Below are 22,937 nucleotides of genomic sequence, written 5' to 3'. Positions count from 1 at the left end.
CATTTAAACTACTCTAACATACATATACATACATTCATACAGTTTACCAAGGGAAAGAGGGCTGAAGCAGAATACAGGAAGGCAAGAAGTTATAGCATTGTTTGAAGTTCAGCAGATCAACAGCCTGAGCAAACCATCATATTAGTTCTGACACGCCCTTTTTAGAAAGGGGTGAGGATACTTAATGTATCAAATAATGAGACTAAGTTTGATACTTGCATGTCCCATTTGAATTAAACTGTCCTGATGTAATTTGTTGAGGCTCCAGTTGATCTTTGATGATGTTGTCTTGATGAGAGAGAACCAGTGAGAGTCAGAGGATCTTGGTGAATGGAAAGACAAGGCCGTAGCCTGGCACACGCTTGGGAGTCCTTGGGGCCTTCTAGTTTGGCATCATTCAGCAAGAGAGTGAGAGAGCACAAGGCTCAGAGGGCAAGAGAGGCAGGAAGCCAGAGGAGCATAAGAGAGCGAAGAGATAAGAGAAAAAGAGAGGGCTAAGAGAGAGCGAGGAAGTGGGCGCAGCAATTTTATACCCTTAGAAAACATGTCCCACCTCTCATTGGCTCGACCAATAAGAAGGGTTTGAGTTCTAGGCGGGAATTTGGTTTATTGCTCTTTGTTGTAAAATTGCCCATTGCATGTGCAAGAAAGAAAATAGGAAATATACTTGTAATACTAATATGTTGTTGTTATCGACATATCATGTACACAGTCATTTCAATCTTCAAAATACCAAGTTATAGAGACCAAATATGCCACACATATGATTTTGGTTAACCATAGTATGCAAAGTCTGAAACATTAACCCATTAGTTTGCAAGAAAACATAGATCAAGCACATTTAAGGGAAAATGTGAGATGGCACATTAGATACATGTCAATATTTATCACATGGATATATAGAATATATATATAGGATTAACAGGGTTCATTTCTCTTTCTCAGTAAGAGAATGAAGTGAGGGTCAGCACTTCTCCGAACATTCCTTTGGAGGTCGTAAAATTCTCCTTCCATTGGGACAGGAGAATGATTCCTTTGTCAAGGCTCATTTGCATGTTTATGACAGTAAGAGATTTTGGGCTGAATGACTCAAAAGATAGTAAAACATCGCGTAATATCATTCTACAGAGATCTTATATTCGAATTCAGCTCGGACAAATCGTAAGGTTTAATTTGATACCAAGAAACGTGGGTTTAGTACACTTAAAAAGGGAATATACACTGAGGCTATTAAATATGAGGCCTCAGAGTTTAAAACACACAACGAAACAGTTCTAACGAGTTTGATATACCTCAGAAATACACAACATACAGGGATTACACGTATTTCATTAGCAATATGCAGTTCTGTGTTTAACTGAAAAACACACACACACACATTTTTACGTTCAAAGTTTCCCCCTTCCTGTCCACACGATAAGCACGTGGTGAGCATGCGGATGTCACGTGGTTCTCTGTCAATGGTTCATTGTCTCTTTGTCAATACATTTATTGTGCTTGTGGAGACTAGTTGGCGCTATTTCAGTAATTAGGGGAGTTTCAACAGTAAGTTCTTGTTTGTTCGGAACCTGCCGAGTTAATGATTCCTTCATTGATTCCCCCAGTCGCTACACTTCAGTATCCAAAGCGGTGCTGAAAGTTTTTATTTTTGGGGAATTCACCACAAACACTTTTAAAACATCAAATCAGCCCTCTCTGTTTAGACCCTTCACTTCTCTCCTGTCTCTCTGCGCTTCCTCAGAACTCCATCAGCCTCCATTCAGCCTGTCAATAAAATACAACTAGACCACTTTAGCCCTCATCAGGCTTCATCTTCAAACACCAGGGTTTGTGACTGCATATCGGCTTGTGACAGGAAGCGTATTTCTATCCTCATGGACATGCAGCTGCAGCACTCCTCAATATTTTGAATGTTGAGGGGAAAACTGGGGTGATGCTCTCCAGTCAGATATTGTGGGAACAGATGGGGTAAGTCATACCTCTTAGATTTGGGGGCAACTTCATACCTCTGCATTAAGTTTCTCAGATCCACTGCACCTTTCCGGTTTCCCTTGAAATGCAAAAAGAAAATCCCTACAGGAAGGAAATTAGACTTGTTAGACACAAAATGACTGGAAGTGATTATAGTAAGCAGCTCTTATCGGTTATGTAGATGTAATGAGACCGTAATTAGCTAAGGCAAGCTTTACTGTTTTGTGGATCAACTGCCAAACTGGTCTCTTCACAAAGGGGGGAAATCACTAATAATAAATTTCATGCACTGGCAACGTAATGTATTTGCATGTACTGCAAACATGGCCAAAATGTATTTGCTAAATGCAGTTTGCATGGTGAAAATTTGTATCTTGTAGGTCGGTTCTTAGTGCTAGGTTGTGGATGATGTAGCAGACTACTGCAATCTGGCACACTTTACTAGATCTGTACAGCATCGCTATGCCACTGCAATTGAGACACCTTAATCAGCTCTTTAAAATGCTGAAAGTGCGATCGACAATACCTTTCGTCTGGATATATACAATTTAATGCTCTTCTCCATCATTTACTCATTATTTTAAGACTTGCAGTGGTAAAGTCATGTTCAGCAGAAATGTACATAAATATTTACTTTTAATTATTTTGTTTACCACCTTCTTTACATGGTCTGTAATAATGCAACGTTAATTGCTCCAGGTATTTGTTCAGAAATACAGTGCACAAAGTTGATCCACCCATTTAGTGAATTCACCCCAAAGTATGCGAATATCAAATTGCTATGTGAATTGAATAAGGATTGGAGAAAATTTGTTTGTGAGAGATTGAGATGAAGAGCAGGCATTAGCTCTGTGAAAGGGAAATGTACTGACAGCTTGGAACTGGGACACTTGTAAGGTGAACAAAGTGTGGCAGCACTGTGTTCACGAGGCAGAAACTGATGAGTGACAACTACACATGTACGGCACACACACAGTGCTGACTTTCCTCAGACATGATAAGGACATGAATGAAGCCTCATTTTTATGATCTGTTTAGTAGAGGTATGCTAGTAGTTTTCTAAACGAAAACACTTGAAATCGCTATTCTAAGCAATGGTGGAATATAAAACAGGACAAAATCCCATAGACTTGCATTGAAGATGGGACCCAAGTCATATCTAGAGACCAGAATGTCATAGAGACTTAGGGCTGATCTCTTTTGACCTGGTAACTACCCTGAACACCCTAGCAACAACATAAGAATGTGCTAGCAACCATTTGGAGCACCTTAGCAATCGCATTTCAACACCCTACATAGTGACAGTTTGGTTAAATCACTGCAGTCCTCTGTCTCTCTAGAGCTATGGGTTTGGTTTAAATCCGAGTATGTATTTCCTGCATTCCAAACTAACTGTGTCTGTGCCATGTCTTGTCTGGGGCACAAATACATGCAGATCCATACGCAAATGGGCTCAGACACACAAAATATGAATGTCCCTTACCAAAAGCCCAAGGAAAAAAAGGTATGTCGTGTGCATACACACAAAAAGTCACACCTCAGACAGTTGCAACAGCAACTAGAAAACATGTGTGTAAAACAGTTAAATGATGGGCAAGGAGGAGGCGAGAACCGGCTTGATAATATAAATGATAGTTTAATGGTAAACTTAAAACAAAGACACAAACACATATGACGGACATGTCCGCTAACGATCTCTCTCTCCCGCACGGCCCTCTGCAGTCAGCCTTTAAACCTCACGGAGGCATAATTAGCCTAATACGGGACCGGGTGTGTAGGATCACGACCCGGCCCCGCCCTCCGCCCTGCCACAATGTGAAAACAAAACCTGTCTGAAAGGTTTGTATCTTTACATGTCTGCTTACATCTTTTTACCTGCAAAGCTCTGTAGAATTCACAGTTGGGCTATTTTGTTGATCTATGCTGAAAGGTTCTGTATTCCAATGTTAGAGAAAAAAGAAACCGGTTTACAATTCACTCAGTGTGAGTTTTATACCTATTTTTCACTGAAACTGTGCTGGGGCTGGAGTTGGTGTTAGGCCAGGTTATCTGATAACCCTTCTTAATCAACACAGTCCTGGTGCCAATCTTGAATTGGTCTGCACGTTTCCACTGAAGAAAAGGCAATTCTGGGATGGAAAGATTGGCTCCGCACTGGCCTGTTAAACCTGCTGGTCTCGAACCACAAAGTACGTACAATTTTAAAGAGATATTTGATCCAAAAATTCAAGATTTAATTTACACCCTCATGCTGATATTCTTTCTTCCGTGGAACACAAAAGGAGATGTTAGGCAGAAAAGAATGTTAGGCTTAGGCACCATTCACTTTCATTGCATGTTTTAAAGATCTCCTTATTTTGTTCACAGAAAAAAAGTCATACAGGTTTGGAACAATATTTGACATTTTTGGGCTAACTATCCCTTCAAAACAAATCAAGATGCTGAGTGCAATACTATGTAACCCCCCCCCCACACACACACACACACACACACACACTGTTCACATGTTTTAATCCTAGATTTGAGAACATATATTAACATCCAATGTAAATAATGTCGAAAAATAAATTGTCATTGCAAAAAGACATTCCCATGTGTGTATTTTTACATAACATTGACACACACCAAGTAGGTCTATGTGTGTTTGTGTATATGAGAGACACAAATCATAGATTAGGGACTGTGCAGGGTTGTAAGTATCACTGTGTCCAGGAGGCTGATCACAAGGGCAAGAGGCCTGGAGCATAAAAGGTCTTTGAACTCTTGGTCTTAAGGCTGCAGGTGTGTTTGTGCATGAGTGTATGTTCATTAGTCAACCACAAGCAGATGTGCTGATCATTTTTCACAGAATGTAAATCTGTCATTTATCCTATTAGGGGCAGAGCAGAGATGCTCCAAGCTTTATTTTCCAAAGTGGACGAGTCTTTGAAGATCAAAACGTGAAAGAAAAGATGAGCCTTGGGGAGTGGATGGGTCAGGGAGGATATCACGTTTAAAGTAAACACACACTCGCACCAACTAAAAGTATGATGCCTGATCTCTCTGGCAAAACTTTATTTGTATTACACCATCTTTCACTAGAAGTGAGGCTCTTGCAAATGACAGTGAATAATTTGTATAGAAGCAGTGTTTATACTGTGAATTGACTTATTTCACAAATTGGGTTATCTTTTTTTTTTTTTTCTTTTTTTTTTTTTGGCCCTAGATTATGCTTTTCCAAAGGAGTATCCAATGTTTTATGCTACAGTACTCAGTCTAATACTATTGCAAAGGATACTTTTTAAATATCTGTGTCTAAGGCTCACATTGGTGCTTTAAATCTAAGATTATCACATTAAATCCCATGCTAAGCCTAATTTTCAAATGTATGATCATTAAATAAGTTATGTTTCTTCCTAGTGTTAATACATAATGAGTAGGAATGGCAAAACTACTGTACACATTTTCAAAATCTAATTGGCTGTCTTTAGGAAGCTTAGTGAAATGAGCCTGGTTTATGGTTAAATCCACCAGACACTAATCAGACAGTACACTAATTTCTTGGCAATATATTAATCTAATTCCAACCCTTCGATAGATCACACTAACAGATATTCAACAAATAAATAAGCCAAGTATATCCTTTTATTGCACAACAAAAATAGTCCTCACCAAAACCTCATGTATAATATGCATCATGCATAATAACTGGAACATTGCTTACTGCATGTGATTTTGAAGTCCAGCAGTAACTGTCTTTGAAATGTATTATTATAGGTGGCAAATTTGTTGCAAAATCAGCGCTTTGATGCTTTAGCAGTAGGGCTTTAAAGAGGATGAATTTAGAAATTCAATTTCTCAGAGAGTGCTTTAGCTTGCAAACAATATTAGTTACTTTCAACCGATTTTATCACTTCAAACTCTCAATGAGAAGTTGCATCTCATAATTTATGTTTAAAACATTAAAACACCAACACAATCTCAGTACTCGCATATCCACCTGACCAGACTGATCTCCAGGATTCTCACGCACCATTATATCCAAGATATAAGTTTTATTGATATTTGCCTTTTTATCATTAGATTAGAAAGTTAAAAGTTACAGGGAACAGCTGAGGAGAGGCTGATCAAAAACACTTTAGAGGAAGAAATATGAGCACTCCACAGGACACTGGATTTGCTCAAGTTTTGTGAGGTTTATTTATTTTTATTTATTTTTTTTTATTTATAAACATATCTTTATTACGAGGATTAACCCCTTGAGATGAAGCATCTCGTTTTCGAGGGGGTCCTCCAGTACATCAAAGCAAAAAAAAAAAAATATTTTTTTTATTTTTTATTTTTTTTTATTCTTTATGTTTATGTATTGCATCTGTTTAAACGAGGTATCTGCTGATGGTATACAACATTAATTTTATTGATATTTGCCTTTTTAATCATTAGACAAGACTTTTGAGGAGAGAGAGAGTGAGAATGAAACAGGCAAGCACTTTAACATTTCGGGCTCAAACGCATCTATCACGGCTCAGATATGAAGACGGTTTAAATGAGACTGTGTCGCAAACTGGTCTATTGTTGTAGTAACACGATGGCACATAACAAAATGAACTGTGATTGGTTGTCTCTTTCAAAAGCAATCGGGTGATTCTTGATGCCCTTGCAGCCTTAAGAAAGGAATCTGCAGAACAGGAATAATTATCAGATCCAGTTCTGGTCCTGCCTGATGTCCGACTCCGGTCCTGCCTAATGTCCGACTCTCACTACTACGTGTTGCTGAGTGATGAAGAATAGTGGTCGACCTATATATCACAGAGCCCTTTAAATCGGCACGATATTATAATTTTCTTTTAATTCTTGGCATCGGACAATTTATCGGTTTCTGCAATATATCTGTCGACCACTAGTTGGCATCACTCAGCAGCACGTAGTAGTGGGAGTCAGACGTCAGGTAGTACCGGAGATGTACATCAGGGGGGATCAGAGATGGATCTAGCAGGCTCTGGTAACCTCAGAATATGTATCCTGAGGTTAAAATAAGGAAACAAATAGAAACATATTAACGTAGATGCCATTCACTTTAAAACAGGATTATGGAATATTAGAAGTGTTTCCGGTTCTGGCAAACTACTGCAGTATATCTAAGGGTTAATGGATAAATTATTGTATGCCTGGCTGAAAAGATGAGTCTTTAGCCTAGACTTAAACTGAGAGAGTACGTCTCGAACAGTGTTACGGAGAATATTCCATAGATTTGAAGCCAAATAGGAAAAAGATCTACCTCCTTTTTTATGATAATTAATCGATCTGGAGTACACTTATACAGGGGTTGTAGCATGTAGGTTCCCAAGATTCCTCGGGCAGCTTCAAGTTCCTCAGTGTCCACATCACTGAGGAACTCACATGGTCTGTCTACACTGAGGCCATTGTGAAGAAGGCTCACCAGAGCCTCTTCTTCAGAGAGACGGCTGAGGAAGTTTGGAATGAACCACTGCATCCTCACACGTTTCTACACCAGCATTGTAGAGAGCTTCCTGACTGGCTGCATCACTGCCTCGTATGGCAACAGCACCACCCTCAACCGCAAAGCCCTGCAAAAGGGTGGTGCGAACTGCCAAACACATCATATGAGGTGAGCTTTCCTCCCTCCAGGACATGTGAAAAAGCTCAGAAAATCATCAGAGACTCCAGCCACCCTAGCCATGGGCTGCTCTCACTACCACCATCAGGCAGGGGTAGTGGAGGACCCGTAACAGCTGACTTTACGACAGCTTCTTCCCCCAAGCAATCAGACTTTTGAACACTTGATCTCTCACGGTCAACCGATATCAGCACTGCACTTTATTATTATCACTCTGGACTGTCATAATTATATTTCTCTTAACAACACACTGTCAACTGACTATCAAGCGGCAGCCTGAATGCCAATACAACACTATACAACCTTACTGCACATATATATTATTTTTATTGTATACTGTGTATTCTATATTGTGTGTATTTTATACTGTATAGCCATGGCCAAAAGTATTGGCAGTGACATAAATGTTGTGTTTCGCAAAGTTTTCTGCTTCAGTTGTTGTGGTGTTGATTCACATTGTTTCTAGATTGTTGTGCAAAGTGATCAGATGCATTTTAAATAATTGCAAAAAGTTTAATTGGCCAAAAAAAATGAACTTTATCACAAAAACCCAAATTTCACTGTTTTTTGGCCCTGGCACAAATGACCAGTTAATATAATTTCACTAATCACCTGGGAAAATGTGAACGAGTATTAGTCAGGTGAAATCACTCTTATCATACTGATTGGATTATAAGAGCAGACTGATTGCTATAAAAGGAGTTAAGAAGTGCTTCTAATCATTGTGTTCTTGTTAGCAATGGTTACCTCTAAAGAAAGACATGCAGCCATCATAGCTATGCCATCAAAATGGCCTCACGTGTGTGGAAATTGCTGCAAAGAATATTGCACCTGAAAGAACCATTTACCGGATCAACTGCAGTGAAGAAGGCTTCAGGACATCCCAGAGTGTCCAGCAAGAGCCAGGACCGTCTTCTGAGGAGTCCGCTACGGAATCGTGTCACCAGTGCAGAGCTTGCTCAATATTGGCAGCATGTTGGTGTGAGTCCTGGCCCATCTGCACGCACAGTGAGGTAAAGACTTTTGGACAATGGCCTGGTGTCAAGAAGGGCAGCAAAGAAGCTACTTCTCTCCAAGAAAAACATCAATGACTGACTGAAATTCTGCAGGAAGTCATTGTCTGAACCTTGGATTTAGAATGGACCACACCGAACCTCACCAAAATTACCGGCCAGGTTGAACTGCATTTTGGGATTCCCAGGTCTCAATTCTTTAGGAATTTACAACTACGCCACCTGCTCTGTACTATTTTTGGGAGTAGCATACACCCACCTAGTAATCAGTGGTGATTACTGCTTTTGGAAAAGGTTATGAGGCATCAGTGTATTACTCCCTACTAATTCAGAGTCTTGGGGACGGAGCTTCTCTTAAGAGATTATGGGAAAAATATTTAAACTTGGTATTGGCGGAGGGAGAGTGGGCATTCAACAAATTCAGAATGTGGTAGATATGGACAAATCTCAGAATGTCTGGGATCCTGTTTATAGCTTGGTCTTTAGCGTGGTCCAGTCTCCAATGAATTGCCCAAAACACATCTTAATACCAGGTCTAAACTTGGCCTTAGTGGTGTGCAGTTTTTGGAAGTTCTTGCTCATAAAGTGGTTTCTTGACTTTGCATTCACATGTGTAAATGTCTCCTTGTGTCTTCCTTAGATATTTTAGATATTTTAAACATCGGCACCTAACTTGGCACCTCTTTATTCCTTTTTAAATGTGCATTTAACAACTACTACCGTACTCGCTTGTAAATAAAGGAACTGCAACTAGGCCAGTGCCTGTGCCTCGGGCAGGAAATGGCCATTAAACAAGTCCAAGTGACCAGGTTGCAGAGATGATGAAGAATGAGCGTGCAGGGTTAGCTGCCGTCCATCTCCTACGATTTGCTGTTATGTCCTCCCTTATGATGTCACAAAGGCTGTAATTACTCAGAGTGCAGATGGAGAGACTTGTCAACTAAACTGTGGGTTGTTGGTGAGTTTATGTATGTCTGTGTTAACTTACGATGACATGAACAGATATAATGATCTGGAGGAATCTGCTCCCTGTCTTGAAAAAAGCCAGAAGTGTGCTGGGACACTATGGCTCTGTGTGTGCCTTCAAGTGAAACGGTAACAAGACTTTGTTCATGGGAGAATGCTGACTGCAGATAAACTGAACTGAAATCACAGACTTCAGGGCTCCTGACTCTATGTTTGTTTGTGTGTCTTTGTGCATAGCCCATTTCTTTGGCTTTTTGTATATTGGCATATGCCGGAGTATGTTTAATTTTACTAGTCTGTATATTTACGAACATGTTGTGGCAACATTATTGCTCATTTCTCTTTGAGGGCAAGTTAGTGTACCCTGGACAGCATGTAAGTCTGATATCCCATGCAGGATAAAGTCACCTTGGCTGTGCATTTAGCATTCTGCCCTAGCTTTGTGCATGGTCCGGCTCCTGGCCCAGCTTTTCCTGCTCCCATTGACACTGCTGCATGGCACAAAGGATTGACTATCAGTTGAACCCTGATTGTATATTGATTCCCTGTCAGGATAGTTTTAAGCAGCATTCCTATTTGTTTGTGTATGTAAGTGTGTACTGGTTCTGTTGACTAAGCTGTTAGGCTGCAGGTAACACTCTTTTACAGCCTTCCTTTCTCACTGTGTGGCAACTTTTGTAGATATAGTTCACCTAAAAATTATAATTCTCTCATTTATTTAGCCTCATGCCATCTCAAACTAGTATAACTTTCTGTCTTCTGCTTACACAAACTTAAAAGATTTAAGGAAGTATGCGGTGGAAGTAATGGGGTTTTCACCCAAACCTATTGTATCTCTTCAGAAGACATGGATTAAAGCACTTGAGTCGTATTAATTACTTTTATGCTGCCTTTTTGTCCTTTTCAGAGCTTTAAAGATTTGGACCCATTCTTCAAAAAGAAATCAAATGAGTTTAAGATGGCAACAGTATTATTTTTGGGTGAACTTTTCCTTTAAGGGCCTATTCACTCCAAATGTAACACAGCTAAATGTCACAAGTCATAAAAATGTAAAACAATAATAACTTTTTTTTTTTTTTTAAACATCTCTGAAAAAAATTTGAATAATTGTTCCCCATCCAAACAATGACAAAAAATAAATGTAGCCTCCAAATAAATAAATATAAAATCTTTGCATTACATATTTTCAGAGTCCTAAAGAACATTTTGTTGTGCATGCCAAAAGCCTTCATTCCTGCAACTGTCATGTGAGCTCTCCCCATATGAAATGTGTTTTTGGATGCAGCATAATGTAGGTAATATAATTACAGTATTGATTTTGCTTTTATTGATTTTTAGTTTTTGCTGCCTTTTGTGCATCCCAAGAATTATTTTTGTCTGTGTGTATATTTGGATATGTTGTCTTGCCAGACTGTGGCTACTGTGGGAACAGTGCCCTGCTGAAACAGCTGGCACACAGCTGTTTGTAATCATGGGCTTCATTTGACACATTTTATGCAGATGTGTACATGTATTCTATGTACATGTGTTACATGTATGTGCATAGACTGAAGCTGGTAGTTATAGATTGTTCTGCTTTTTTAGTCTTTATCACTCTCTCTCACACACAGTTTCTGAAAGCCTATGTACTCCTAGGAATTGAGTTGGCATTTAAGGAAGCCTACATTAAAAAAAATCACTCTTCCTTTCTTGTTTTTTCTCTTTCACTCCATCTTGCATTTTTCTGCCTTCCCCCTCTTGTCCTCCTTGAATAATATTGACAGCATTAGTACAGATGGCAGATGCATTTTCTCAGACCTTTAGACATTTAACCATGTGTCTGTTTTGGGGTCGTATCATTCTTGTGTGTGTGTGTGTGTGTGTGTGTGTGTGTGTGTGTGTAAAACGCATAAGTCCTGCTAATTGGATTTGATCACAGTGAGGTAATTGTGAAGTCTTTCTTCCAGCAGTTAACTGAAAAAAGTTAATTGCATACATTTTATATCCAGGTTGAACCGAGACATGGCATTAAGTTGGAAGTATGTAATATCTGTATCACCAGCATAAAATAAGGAATTATTCAATGTAATAATCTGAACACTTCCTCCGTCTTCCATTGGTCAAAAAAGAAAGTGTCCCAACCCAAACTAACACCAGTAGTTTTAGGAATTAATAATAATAAAAAATGAATTACATTTAATAACATGAAGCAGTGTTTGAGGTTTTTCTTTGTCTGAAATGGATATTTTAATATATTCTGTTGACACAGTTTTACAGTGTCAGTCTCAAATCCTTGAGACTCACAAATGCATTCAGTTCTTTGTTTGCTTCTCCTGTGCACGTGTGCACACACAATTTCCATTCTTGTTCCTCATGGCAGACTTTCTCATATGACATGCTTGAGTATAAAACTGTTTGTCCTTGAAAACCCCAGCATTCTCTAATGCACCCGAAGGTCCTATTGCCCAATCCCCCCTACATCCCTTCCCATTCCTCCATTGGACCCCCAGTCTGCACTCCCCTTGCACCCACATACAAAAGAGAGGGCTGCTGGTCTGGAGTCTTCAGCTCTTTCATTCCACAGATCGTTTAACATTTAATTACTTCAGCCAAGCGCAACCTCAGTGTCAAGATGACTTTGGTAATGTACAGAACATTGTGAGAGATGGAGATATACCAGCCGTATCCCCGCCTCTCCCCGCAGTTTTGATCATCATTCCTCCTTTGATTTTTTTTTCTCTCTCCACATTGTGTCTTCTCCTGACTACTTGCTATTTCTCTCCTTTGGTCCTCCATCCTGTATTTTTCTTTTTCCACTTTCTTAAAATGATGGTTCACCCAAAAATGAAAATTCTGTCATGTTCTCAACCTTGTGTTGTTCAAAACCTTATGACTTTCCTTTTTCCATGTTCAACACAAAAGGAGATGTAAGGCAGAATGCCAGCCTCAGTTACCATTCATTTATTACTTTATTTATTTATTTTTTAATTCAGAAAGTGAATGGTGACTGAGACTGTCAGTCCATAACATTCTGCCTAACATCTTTTATGTTCCATAGTAGAAAGTTGGAACAACATGAGGGCAGATTTCTGGGTGGACTATCCCTTTAAAATAAAATAAAAATGTTACTGGAGCCTTTGTCTGTAAAAATGTAAAAATCCTTTGGCAAAACATGTTTCATGGTGTTGATGTTCCTCCATCTAGTGTCAAGAGGCCAGCAGGCATGGGCAGCATTCTGAATCGCATCGGGGGCAAAAAGCAGAAGATGAGTACTTTGGAGAAGTCTAAGCTGGACTGGGATACGTTTAAAACAGAAGAGGGCATTTCAGACGAGCTGGCCATCCATAATCGGGGCAAAGAAGGGTACGTTTCAGCCTCATTAGTGACCCAAACAAATGCATCATATCATATTATCTCCCATTACTGTCTCACACTTGTTTCAGAGATTTTCATCAGAGCTGAATAAACATAATTTAGTGACTTGCATGCTTAAAGTGACAGCTTGCTGTAATATCGTGTTGCAGTGCAATTTTTGTTACACATTAGAATTCATGAATTATGTTGCACTGAAATTCACTGGACAGTGAAATTTATGTTTTTGTGGTAAAACCATATGTTATACATGCGTTCAATTAACATGCTGATCTTTGCAGTTGCTTTTAGAACTGCAGAAACATGCATTAATATATAAGGAGGCCTAGGAGCTGGATTCATGAATCATTCTTCAGAATACAATTCTTCTTATTAACTATTTTCCTCTCATTTTTTTACTTAACCCTTTAAGCTCTGACATTGTTTTGATGATTTCCTGTTTCAGTGGCATGGCCAAAAGGAAAGTCTTTTAACACTCCCAAAAAAATCAAAGAGGCTCAATTATTTGGTATAATTTTAAAGAAAACTTAAAAAAAAAAAAAACAACAAAAAAAACCATTTATGATATAGCATATGATATATTATGAGACTCTCGCCCTAAGAAACTGCAAATAAATTACAACAAAGAAATTTTTTTTTACTTTTCTCAGATTTTACATATATCTCAGGGTGTAAATAATGTAAAAAAAATTATTTTTTTTGTTCTCAAACATGTCACCTGAAACTATTTTGTGCTGATATGACAAAGTAATAAAAAGTTATAGCATTACAATTATTTATCCTAGTCCTAAAGCCTTTCCAAAAAAATTAATCATAATTGTACATAAGAACTAATTACACATTCAAATACACAGGGTTCCCGCAGATCCTTAAAAAGTCTTAAATGTCTTAAATTCAGTTTTCCAAAATGTAAGGTTATAAAAAGTCTTAAATATTGATACAACAAAAGTCTTAATTATCATTTAAAGTGGTCTTAAATTTGGGGGTGGAAAGATGGGAATTGTAATATGACCTAATGTGATTATCAAACTTTAAAAGAATGATTTAATTAAATAAATTCATGCACTGCGTCTTTCACTCTCTTCACTCAGTAGTGGAGACCACTATTGCACTATGGCACTATTTTCTCCAGACGTGGGGGCTTGTGAGTATTTCCAGCTGTTGCAGAGCAGTTCACAATCATTAAGCCATATTGGAAATTTATGACAAGCGATCACTAATGATCATCTGTTGATGATGATGATATAAAGTTGATGAAATATGACAATGTTTACATTTAATTGTTTATATTTTAATATGTTATATATTATTGTAGGATATATTATTTCCCTTATCTGTTTGAGGGAGCAGCTGGATGCAGTGAAGTGCAAACATTTCAAAATAAGAGTCCTCTGTGAATTTCGGTTTTTAAACTTAAAAGTTCCACACCATGAATCAAATCTTTTTGGAGATTGTGTGGGTTTGTTTTGGTATGGGGATATTGTATTAATTTTTTATTTGTTCAGGTCTTGAAAAAAAGCTTTGAAGCTTTAAAATTATATCTATTTTGTGTTGGTCTGCAGATATTAATATTCAATTTTTTGTAATATTTTTCACTCTGGTCTTGCTGGTAAAAGAAAAGGCCCTAAGCAAAAAGTTAAGAACATTTTGTATTCCTGAAAAGGCTTTCACTATTCTCATCTCCTAAGAAATGTATAAAATATTAAATGGAGCTGAAAGTGCTACATTATTGTTGTTCGCTCAACACATCATCAAATTATTATAGAATAAATATTCAATAAATTAATATGTGGGGGATTTGTAGACATTTGTGAATAATGTGTTTTATTTTGCAGATATTTGCAGTTTTTTGAGGAGTTCTTTGCACAGATTCCATGTTGACTTGTTTATGAGTCAAATTCTACACATTCCCAGCCCTTACGTTTTCATTTGTGAAAAGTAGTTGCCTACTGTGTTCTCCTTAGGCTGTATGCAGATTTTCCTTCACGGTCAACACAGAAAACGTATCGGTTACCTAACGTAACCTCGGTTCTCTCTAGATGAGGGAACGAGTATTGCGTAAGCTAGCTTACGCTACGGGAAAGATTCATCTTTTCTGAGATATTGAAGCCAAAAAATTATCCTTAATTTTTGTATCCATTGTTAACGCAGTGTGGCAGCTGCAGACCTTGAGCGGGCTAGCTAGCGAGCTCATAGGTTGCTCTGCGGCAACTGCTGCAGCCTGTAGACGAGCTTGGGCGAACTCGCATCCAATGAGAGGCGTCCGCGCGCTCACTGCATCAAAGCCCGCCAAAATGGGCGTGACTAGAGTGCATATAAGCGTAGTTCGTAGGCTGGAACCCTGGTTTTCATTGACTGAAGCGAAAAGTCGCCGTAGGCGCTGAAGCACGGCCGGCTACGCAATACTCGTTCCCTCATCTAGAGAGAACCGAGGTTACGTTAGGTAACCGATACGTTCTCTTCACGAGAGGTTCTCTCATATTGCGTAAGCTAGCTTACGCTCACGGGAACCCATTGTCAACGCCGTCGCGCCAAGCATCCGCTGTATGAGCCCCAGGGAATTAAGGGGGACCCGGGGAGCCCTTATGAGTGGGGAAATAATATTTGGCCGGCAAGAATGCGGGTCATTGATTGTGTAATACATAAGCACATAGTGGGAAGGGAGCGACAGAGCGGCGGTGCCGGTCTGTGTGGAATGTGTCCCATCAGTGCAGCTCACCAGGGGAGCTGTAGCGTATTAAACCGCTAGTAGTTTTGCCTGCAGAGCGGGCACTTCCATATTGTAAAATCTGACAAAGGTGGAGGGGAAGTCCATCCCGCTGCCACACATATGTCGTGAATGGAAATCCCGCTGGACCATGCCCACGAGGATGCCATGCCTCTAGTGGAGTGAGCCCTAATGCCCAACGGGCATGGCAGGTCTTTGACGCGTATGCAGCAGCAATAGCGTCCACTATCCATCTAGATAGTGTCTGTTTCGAGGCGGCGAGACCTTTGGTGCGCCCTCGAGCGAAACGAAAAGCTGCTCAGAGCGTCTGAAAGCAGCGGAGCGCGCAGTATACAATCTCAGTGCTCTGACCAGGCAAAGGAGATTGGCGTCGCGTTCAGCTATCGGTGCTGGCAGCGCCGATAGGAAATGACCTGTGCTCTGAAAGGAGTACCGATCACCTTGGGAACATAGCCGTGTCTAGGCTTTAAAATGACCTTGGAGTCACTTGGTCCAAACTCAAGACACGCAGGCTGACAGACAGCACGTGAAGGTCTCCCACACGTTTGACTGATGACAGGGCAGTCAGAAAAGCGGTTTTGAGTGAAAGGTATTTCAAATCCACGGATTGAAGTGGTTCGAAAGGGGGCTTTCGTAGTTTCGAGAACTATAGAAAGATCCCAGATAGGAACCGATGGAGGCGCGGGGTTCATCCTTCTAGCTCCCCTGAGGAAGCGGATGACCAGCTCGTTTTTACCCCATGACTGGCCGTGCAGGGGTTCAGCGAACGCCGCAGCGGCCGCCACATACACTTTGGCGTGGATGGGGATCTGCCCTTATCCAGCAGCTCTTGTAGAAATACGAGCAGCGAAGACACCCCACATGTCCGCGGGTCCAGGTCTCTGTCGGTGCACCATTTTGAGAACACAGACCATTTTGGCGCATAGAGTCTTCTCGTGGAAGGGGCTCTAGCGTGTATGATGGTGTTTATTACTCCTCCTGGCAGAGCGACGGGTAGTCGTTGATCACCCACGCATGCAGGCCCAGCGCTCTGGGTGGGGATGCCAGATTGTGCCGTGAGCTTGAGAGAGGAGATCTGCTCTCACTGGGATGGGCCACGCGCTGTCAGTGACAGCTGCGTAAGCTCCGGGAACCATGTCTGATTCTCCCAGCGGGGCTATGAGGAGCACCAAGTGGCGCGTTTCCCTGATCCTCTGCATTACCTGTGGCAATAGCGAGGCGGGAGGGAAGGCGTAAAGCGGGCGTCTGGGCCAGTCCTGGGCCAGCGTGTCCTCGCTTTCGAGAAAAATATAGGGCAGTGAGAGTTCTCTTTGGGCGCTAAAGAGGTCTATCTCTGCTCTGCCGAATAGGTGCCATAACGTCTGGACTGTTTGGCGTGCAGGGACCATTCCCTGGGGAATATTGTCTCTGGACAGTCTGTCGGGCCGTCGTTCAGGTAGCCTGGCACGTCGCGTCGCCCTCAGCGGCGCAGGTGGCACTGGGACCAACTCAGTATGCGTTTCGTCAGATGGAAGAGGTTCCTGGATCTGACACCGCCCTGACGGTTTAGGTAGGATACCACAGATCTGTTGTCGAGCGGACCAGGGCGTGGTGACCCTGAATGACCGGGAGAAAGCGCCGCGGCGTACTCGACCGCTATCATTTCCAGACAATTTATGTGAAGGAGCTTTTCCTGAACTGACCATAGGCCGAAAACCGGAGAGCCCTCGCGAGACCGCGCCCCAACCCGTGTTGGACGCGTCTGTCGAGATGACTTTCGGCGAGATACAGCTCCCATTGTCACTCCCGCTGTTACCATTCGGCCACTGTCCAGGGCTGCAGAGCTGATATACAGGTCTGAGTCACCTTGATGGGCTGGCGGCCTGTGGCCCAAGCCCGGCGAGACGCGGGTGTTTAGCCAATGCTGAAGCGGCGCATGTGCAGTAAACCCAGCTGAAGTACTGCTGCGGCTGAGGCCATGTAACCTAGCACTCTCTGGAATTTCTTCAGAGGCGTGAGGCTGTTCATCTGAAAAGATGCGGCTGAGTAAGCTGAACACGGCGTCTGCGCTGTGTAGATAAGCGAGCCGTCATTGCCACGGAGTCTAGTTCTATTCCCAGGAAGGAAATGGTCTGACTGGGCTGTAGTGAGCTCTTGGTCCAATTGACTGCAAGACCCAAACTGTTCAGATGGCTGAGGAGAACTGCTCTGTGAGACAGAAGCTCCATATGTGACTGAGCCATAATCAGCCAGTCGTCCAAATAGTTCAGAATTCGCAAACCCTGACTCCGCAGGGAGTGCGGCGCCGCATCCATGCGCTCGTGAAAGTACGAGGTGCTAAGGACAGGCCGAGCGGAAGGACGGTGTATTGATAAACCTGGCCGTCGGCGAATCTCAAGAATGGCCTGTGACGGGGATTTATCTGAATCTGAAAGTATGTATCTTTCAGATCGAGAGAAATAAACCAGTCCCCTGGCGCACATCGCGAGGAGTTTCCTGATTGTAAGCATTTTGAGCGGTCTTTTTGCAAGCACCTTGTTCAAAACCCTGAGATCTAATATGGGTCTGAGGCCGCCGTCTTTCTTGGGAACAAGAAAATAGCGGCTGTAAAGCCCGACTACGCTCAGAGAGGGTGGCACTTTTTCTATGGCCCTTTTGCACAGAAGGCTTGCTATTTCTGAGCGAAGCATGCACGCTGCTTCCGTGTTCACAGTGGTTTCGAGCCGTGCTCTGAAGCGAGGAGGCGGCGATCGAACTGTAGTAAATAGCCCTGTTGTATTGTGCTTAACACCCACTTGGATATCCCTGGAATAGCTTCCCACGCTTTGAAGCGTAGCGCTAGAGGGTGAATGGCCAATTCGCTCTGATTGCCGCACACAGAGCGCTGAACAAAATGTGTGGCGCGTTTAGTGTGTTCATGCATGATTGCTCGCAGACAGCATGAACAGGCTGTTTTGTGAGTGACTTCCGATTGGAATGAATGGGGAAAGAGTCACATCTGTTACGTGATGCGTAAGCATAGTCATGGGCACGGGACTTAAACACAGAGGAATGTTTGCTGGCCGTGTAACAGAGCGGGCAGAGAATGGGCGCGCGCGCGCATTTGTGGGCGCCTTCATTGATTCTGGCGCTTCGGCGGTTCAGTAACCGCTTTATGTGGCGTGCTCTGGTGGGGACACGAGACATGCAGTGCTTGTGTGCAGAAGTGAACACTGGATTGTGGGCACATTTTCTACACATAGGGCTGGTCGGTGTGACAGAGCGGGCAGAGAATGAGCGTAGCGCGCGCATTTGTGGGCGCCTTCATTGACTCTGGCGCTTCGGCGGTTACGTAACCGCTTTATGAGGCGTGCTCTGATAGGGAGCACGGGATGTGTTATGCTTGTGTGTAGGGGCGAACACTGGGTTGTGGGCACTTTTTCTACACATAAGACATGTTTGCTCTTTACAAGATTTATTTGGGTCGCCGTGAAAACGGCGTTTGAGTGCTGAGCAAGCGGGCAGTGTCACCGGCTTGTTGGCTGCTAAATTCACCACTGTAGTAGCCTGAGTGAAGGGGACTGACAGGGGCAAAGTTTTGACGGTGGTCCGGCGCGGCGGGACTGAGCCGTCGTTTGTTCAACAAAGTTAGGAAGACTTCGGTTGCTCAGGTTTCAGCGTTACCTTAAATCGAGGCCCGCGGGGGGGCGGCGGTCTGCGGCGGCTGTCTGAACGCGATCGAGGGCGGCCGCCCTGTCGACGCTGAGAAGTCTGAGTTTGTTGAACTGGGCGCTGTGAAGAGGCTCGTGCAGGAGGCTGGTCACGTGAGCGGCCTGCAGAGGAGCTAGCGCGACGCGGCAGGAAGAGGTTCATGGCTTGGGTGGCTTTCTGGACTTCTGAGAAGCGGTCAACAATGCCACTCACCGCGGAGCCGAAGAGACCGGTCGGAGAGAGCGATAAGTGTCTCTCGGTCACAGTCAGCGATGCCATGCACTTCCCTAGAGCTTGGGCTGCAGCTTTGGTAGCGCGAAGGGCGAGGTCTGTCACGCTTCGTAGATCAGTAACAGCCTCTGGGTGCCTGCCTTTCTCATCCCACTCCCGAAGAAGGTCTGCTTGTAGGATCTGTAAAACGGCCATTGAGTGCAGCGCAGATGCGGCTTGGCCGGCGGCGGAATAGGCGCGGCCAACATAGGCGGAAGTCGCTCTGCAGGCCTTAGACGGGAGCACAGGCTTGGAACGCCATCTCGCGGAGGGCGGACAAAGGTGTGCTGCTACCGAGTCCTCGACCGGGGAATGGATGAGTAGCCTCTCTCAGTGGCGCCGTCCACCCGATCGCGAGAGAGGTGGAGACGTGGGAACGGGTCCTGGCTGAAAAAGGAGCATTCCACGACTTTGCAAGCTCTGTATGTAATTCCGGCAGGAAGGGGCGGCCGGGCGCGGGTGTAGAGCGGCGATGGCTTTGAAGAAAGCAGCCGTCGAGTCTGTTGGGTGCCTGCTCAGGGGCGGTGACCACTCGAGCCCGAGGCGGTCGGCGGCCTGTGTGAGGGCGTGTTAACTCCCCTCGACTCGGGCGGGTCCTGCTGGATTCCTGGGCGAGGAGGAGGCTTGGGAGCCTGACCACTCCTCGCTGTCCGAAGCCATGATGGAACAGCGGCCCTTATCCTCCGCCTCGTCATCCGAGATGGCAGCAGTCGCGGCCGCTCGGCGGCAACTCGCGGCGTCCGGGCGGGGGAGGGTGAGCGATGCTCGAGGGAGAGGCTCCGGCGAGGCAGTCGCTTCAACCTCAGTTTCCGGCAGCCTTTGTGGCGGCGCTTCTTCCTGCTGCGGCTGAAGGTAAAGCGGCTGGCGGTTTCTGCTTTGAGCGCTCGAGTCGAGCCCGCAGGGTCGACATCGGTAGCTCCTCACAGAAATCGCATCCGCCCTCAGCGAGGCGAGCTCTGCGTGCCCCAGTCCCAGGCAGAGAGCGCCAGATGATGTGGCGGTCTCCTGTGCTGAGAAGAGCGCGACATGAGGCGCAAGTGGAGCGAGGCATCTTGAAAAAGACGCTCGTACTCTTTTGTGAATAGTTTGTGAGAACTAGCTTGCTTTAAAAGGATACGTCGTCGGATGGCGTAGCTTCGCAGGATGGCTGAAGGTGGCTGAGGCGGCCGGCTTCTTCTAGCGCTGTCCACGCTTGCTTGATGCCCCTCGAGCGACGGCGCGGCTTCCAGGTCAGCGATCGCGAAGAGCTTCGCTGAAGAGATGAAAATCAGGGTTCCAGCCTACGAACTACGCTTATATGCACTCTAGTCACGCCCATTTTGGCGGGCTTTGATGCAGTGAGCGCGCGGACGCCTCTCATTGGATGCGAGTTCGCCCAAGCTCGTCTATAGGCTGCAGCAGTTGCCGCAGAGCAACCTATGAGCTCGCTAGCTAGCCCGCTCAAGGTCTGCAGCTGCCACACTGCGTTGACAATGGATACAAAAATTAAGGATAATTTTTTGGCTTCAATATCTCAGAAAAGATGAATCTTTCCCGTAGCGTAAGCTAGCTTACGCAATACGAGAGAACCTCTCGTAAGAGAACATAGCAGATTCAGTATAGGCCAAATTATGACCTGCGGTATCTCTTCCACTGTGTCCTGAGATTGTATTGTTCTGTTAAGCAGACATATCATGAATGGTTCTTTAAGACCTGACTGAGGATGAGCCCCTCCAGACCTATCTAGGATCAGTCTTTTTTAACTCACTGCCGTAGAATGAATGAAGTGGGAGCAAAGCCAAAGGTACTTCATTAAAAAAAATTCTTATCTTGGCTTTGATCTTGAGGAGAAGGTGGTGAGGCAGTGGAGAACTACAGCTTTACTAAAAAAATGAGGATCCTAAGCTTTCGGACCTAGGGTTGCAGCGGTATACTGGTTTCACTGTATACCACGGTTTGAAAATTGATGGTTATCAAACCATGTACATTTGCTTATCTACGGTATTGAGGAAAAAATGCAACTGGATGGAGAATCTCACATGCGCGTGCTCATCTCCTTTATTCCTTGTCTGCCTGTCAGACGCGTCAACTTGTGACACGCAGCGGAGAAAATGTCAGAGGGAAGCAAGGTGATGGGATCTGACATGAGTGTGTGTGTGTGTGTGTGTGTGTGTGTGTGTGTGTGTGTGTGTGTGTGTGTTAAAGCAGTGTTTCTCAACTGGTCTGGACAACAGGGAAAGAGCAATGCCATGGTTCTCCCATTGAAGATTTTTCGGCGGCCGCCCAAGTGATAGACTATTTAAGACTGCCGAGGCAGATTTAATTATAATCTCGCAAACAGCTAAAGCAGACATGGGCAATTTACGGCTGGATCAAGCCCTCCACATGGTATAATGTGGCCCGCGGCTAATTTATTGTAAAAGCATTTATTTTTCATTGAATATTTCAGTTAACTTGCATTGGGGCATAACGCGTCTCCACGAGCATTTAACATGATCAGGGTTGCCAGATAAGAGACGAAAAACCCCCAGTTTGAGATTTATACTTCCGCAAATTAGAAATATTCCGCCTAATGTTATACTTATTTTGTGCAATCTGGCAACCATGCACGCGATTGTGTTATTTCTAGCTCTTGCTTTCCCTTTTGAACAAACATAACGATCTGTAGTGCAATATTCTGCTCAAGGAAAAGTGTTATACGGCTACTCTGTGTCCATTCTTGAGGCTGCTTGTGATGTTTGGTGCTACTAATTTTGCAGGTAAACCTTCTCAGTGATTAAATTAAATATAAAAGTAGATCTCGGCATCATTGACACACGGAGGGGTAATCATTGACATGCGAATCCGTCCAGGAGACCCTGCACTAGTTAAAGTCTGATGTGGCCCCTTTACCAAAATAGTTAAAACTATTAATAATTACACACCATCACCTTTACAAATTTGTTTCAGGATTTTACATAAGTAAAAGAAACTGTTATATTTTGACAAAATGTCATAGTTTCATATGAAATAATCTAAAGGTAAAATTTATTAGACCTCATTTTATATCAACAGTGGCAGTTTTTGTTAAAGTTTCAAGATGTGTTTCAGCTAGTATTTATTTTTCATAAATATATTCATTTATTATTATTATTATTACTATTATTTAAGACTAGCACAATGACCCAAACATGATAATGAGGAGGCTTTCCTTCTGTGTAATATGTGTATAAATATTTAATATTAGGTAACAAACGGGATAATAATGGGCTCATATATGTAAATATGTTCTTCGGTTTTTAAAGGGGGGAGAGAAAACTTCCTGTAGATTTTGTTGTTAACATCATCAACAAAAATAATGACACTTGATGCATATCCTTGTACTGGAAACTAT

At 43.1% G+C, this 22,937-nt stretch overlaps 1 protein-coding gene across 1 annotated transcript in view; it reads left to right on the top strand.

Annotated features, from left to right (window-relative positions):
- cfdp1 (craniofacial development protein 1) overlaps nt 1-22,937 on the top strand; it is a 48,462-nt gene that overhangs the window by 16,521 nt on the left and 9,004 nt on the right. Inside the window, exon 6 of the mRNA XM_052151826.1 lies at nt 12,751-12,909. Within this exon, the coding sequence (XP_052007786.1) occupies nt 12,751-12,909 (159 nt within the window). The remainder of the gene's footprint in view (nt 1-12,750; nt 12,910-22,937) is intronic.

Source organism: Xyrauchen texanus, chromosome 21 (genome assembly GCF_025860055.1).
Source record: "Xyrauchen texanus isolate HMW12.3.18 chromosome 21, RBS_HiC_50CHRs, whole genome shotgun sequence".
Classification (NCBI taxonomy): Eukaryota; Metazoa; Chordata; class Actinopteri; order Cypriniformes; family Catostomidae; genus Xyrauchen; species Xyrauchen texanus.
The sequence above is the reverse complement of the archived record's forward strand: the minus strand, read 5'-3'. Positions and strand labels throughout refer to the sequence as shown.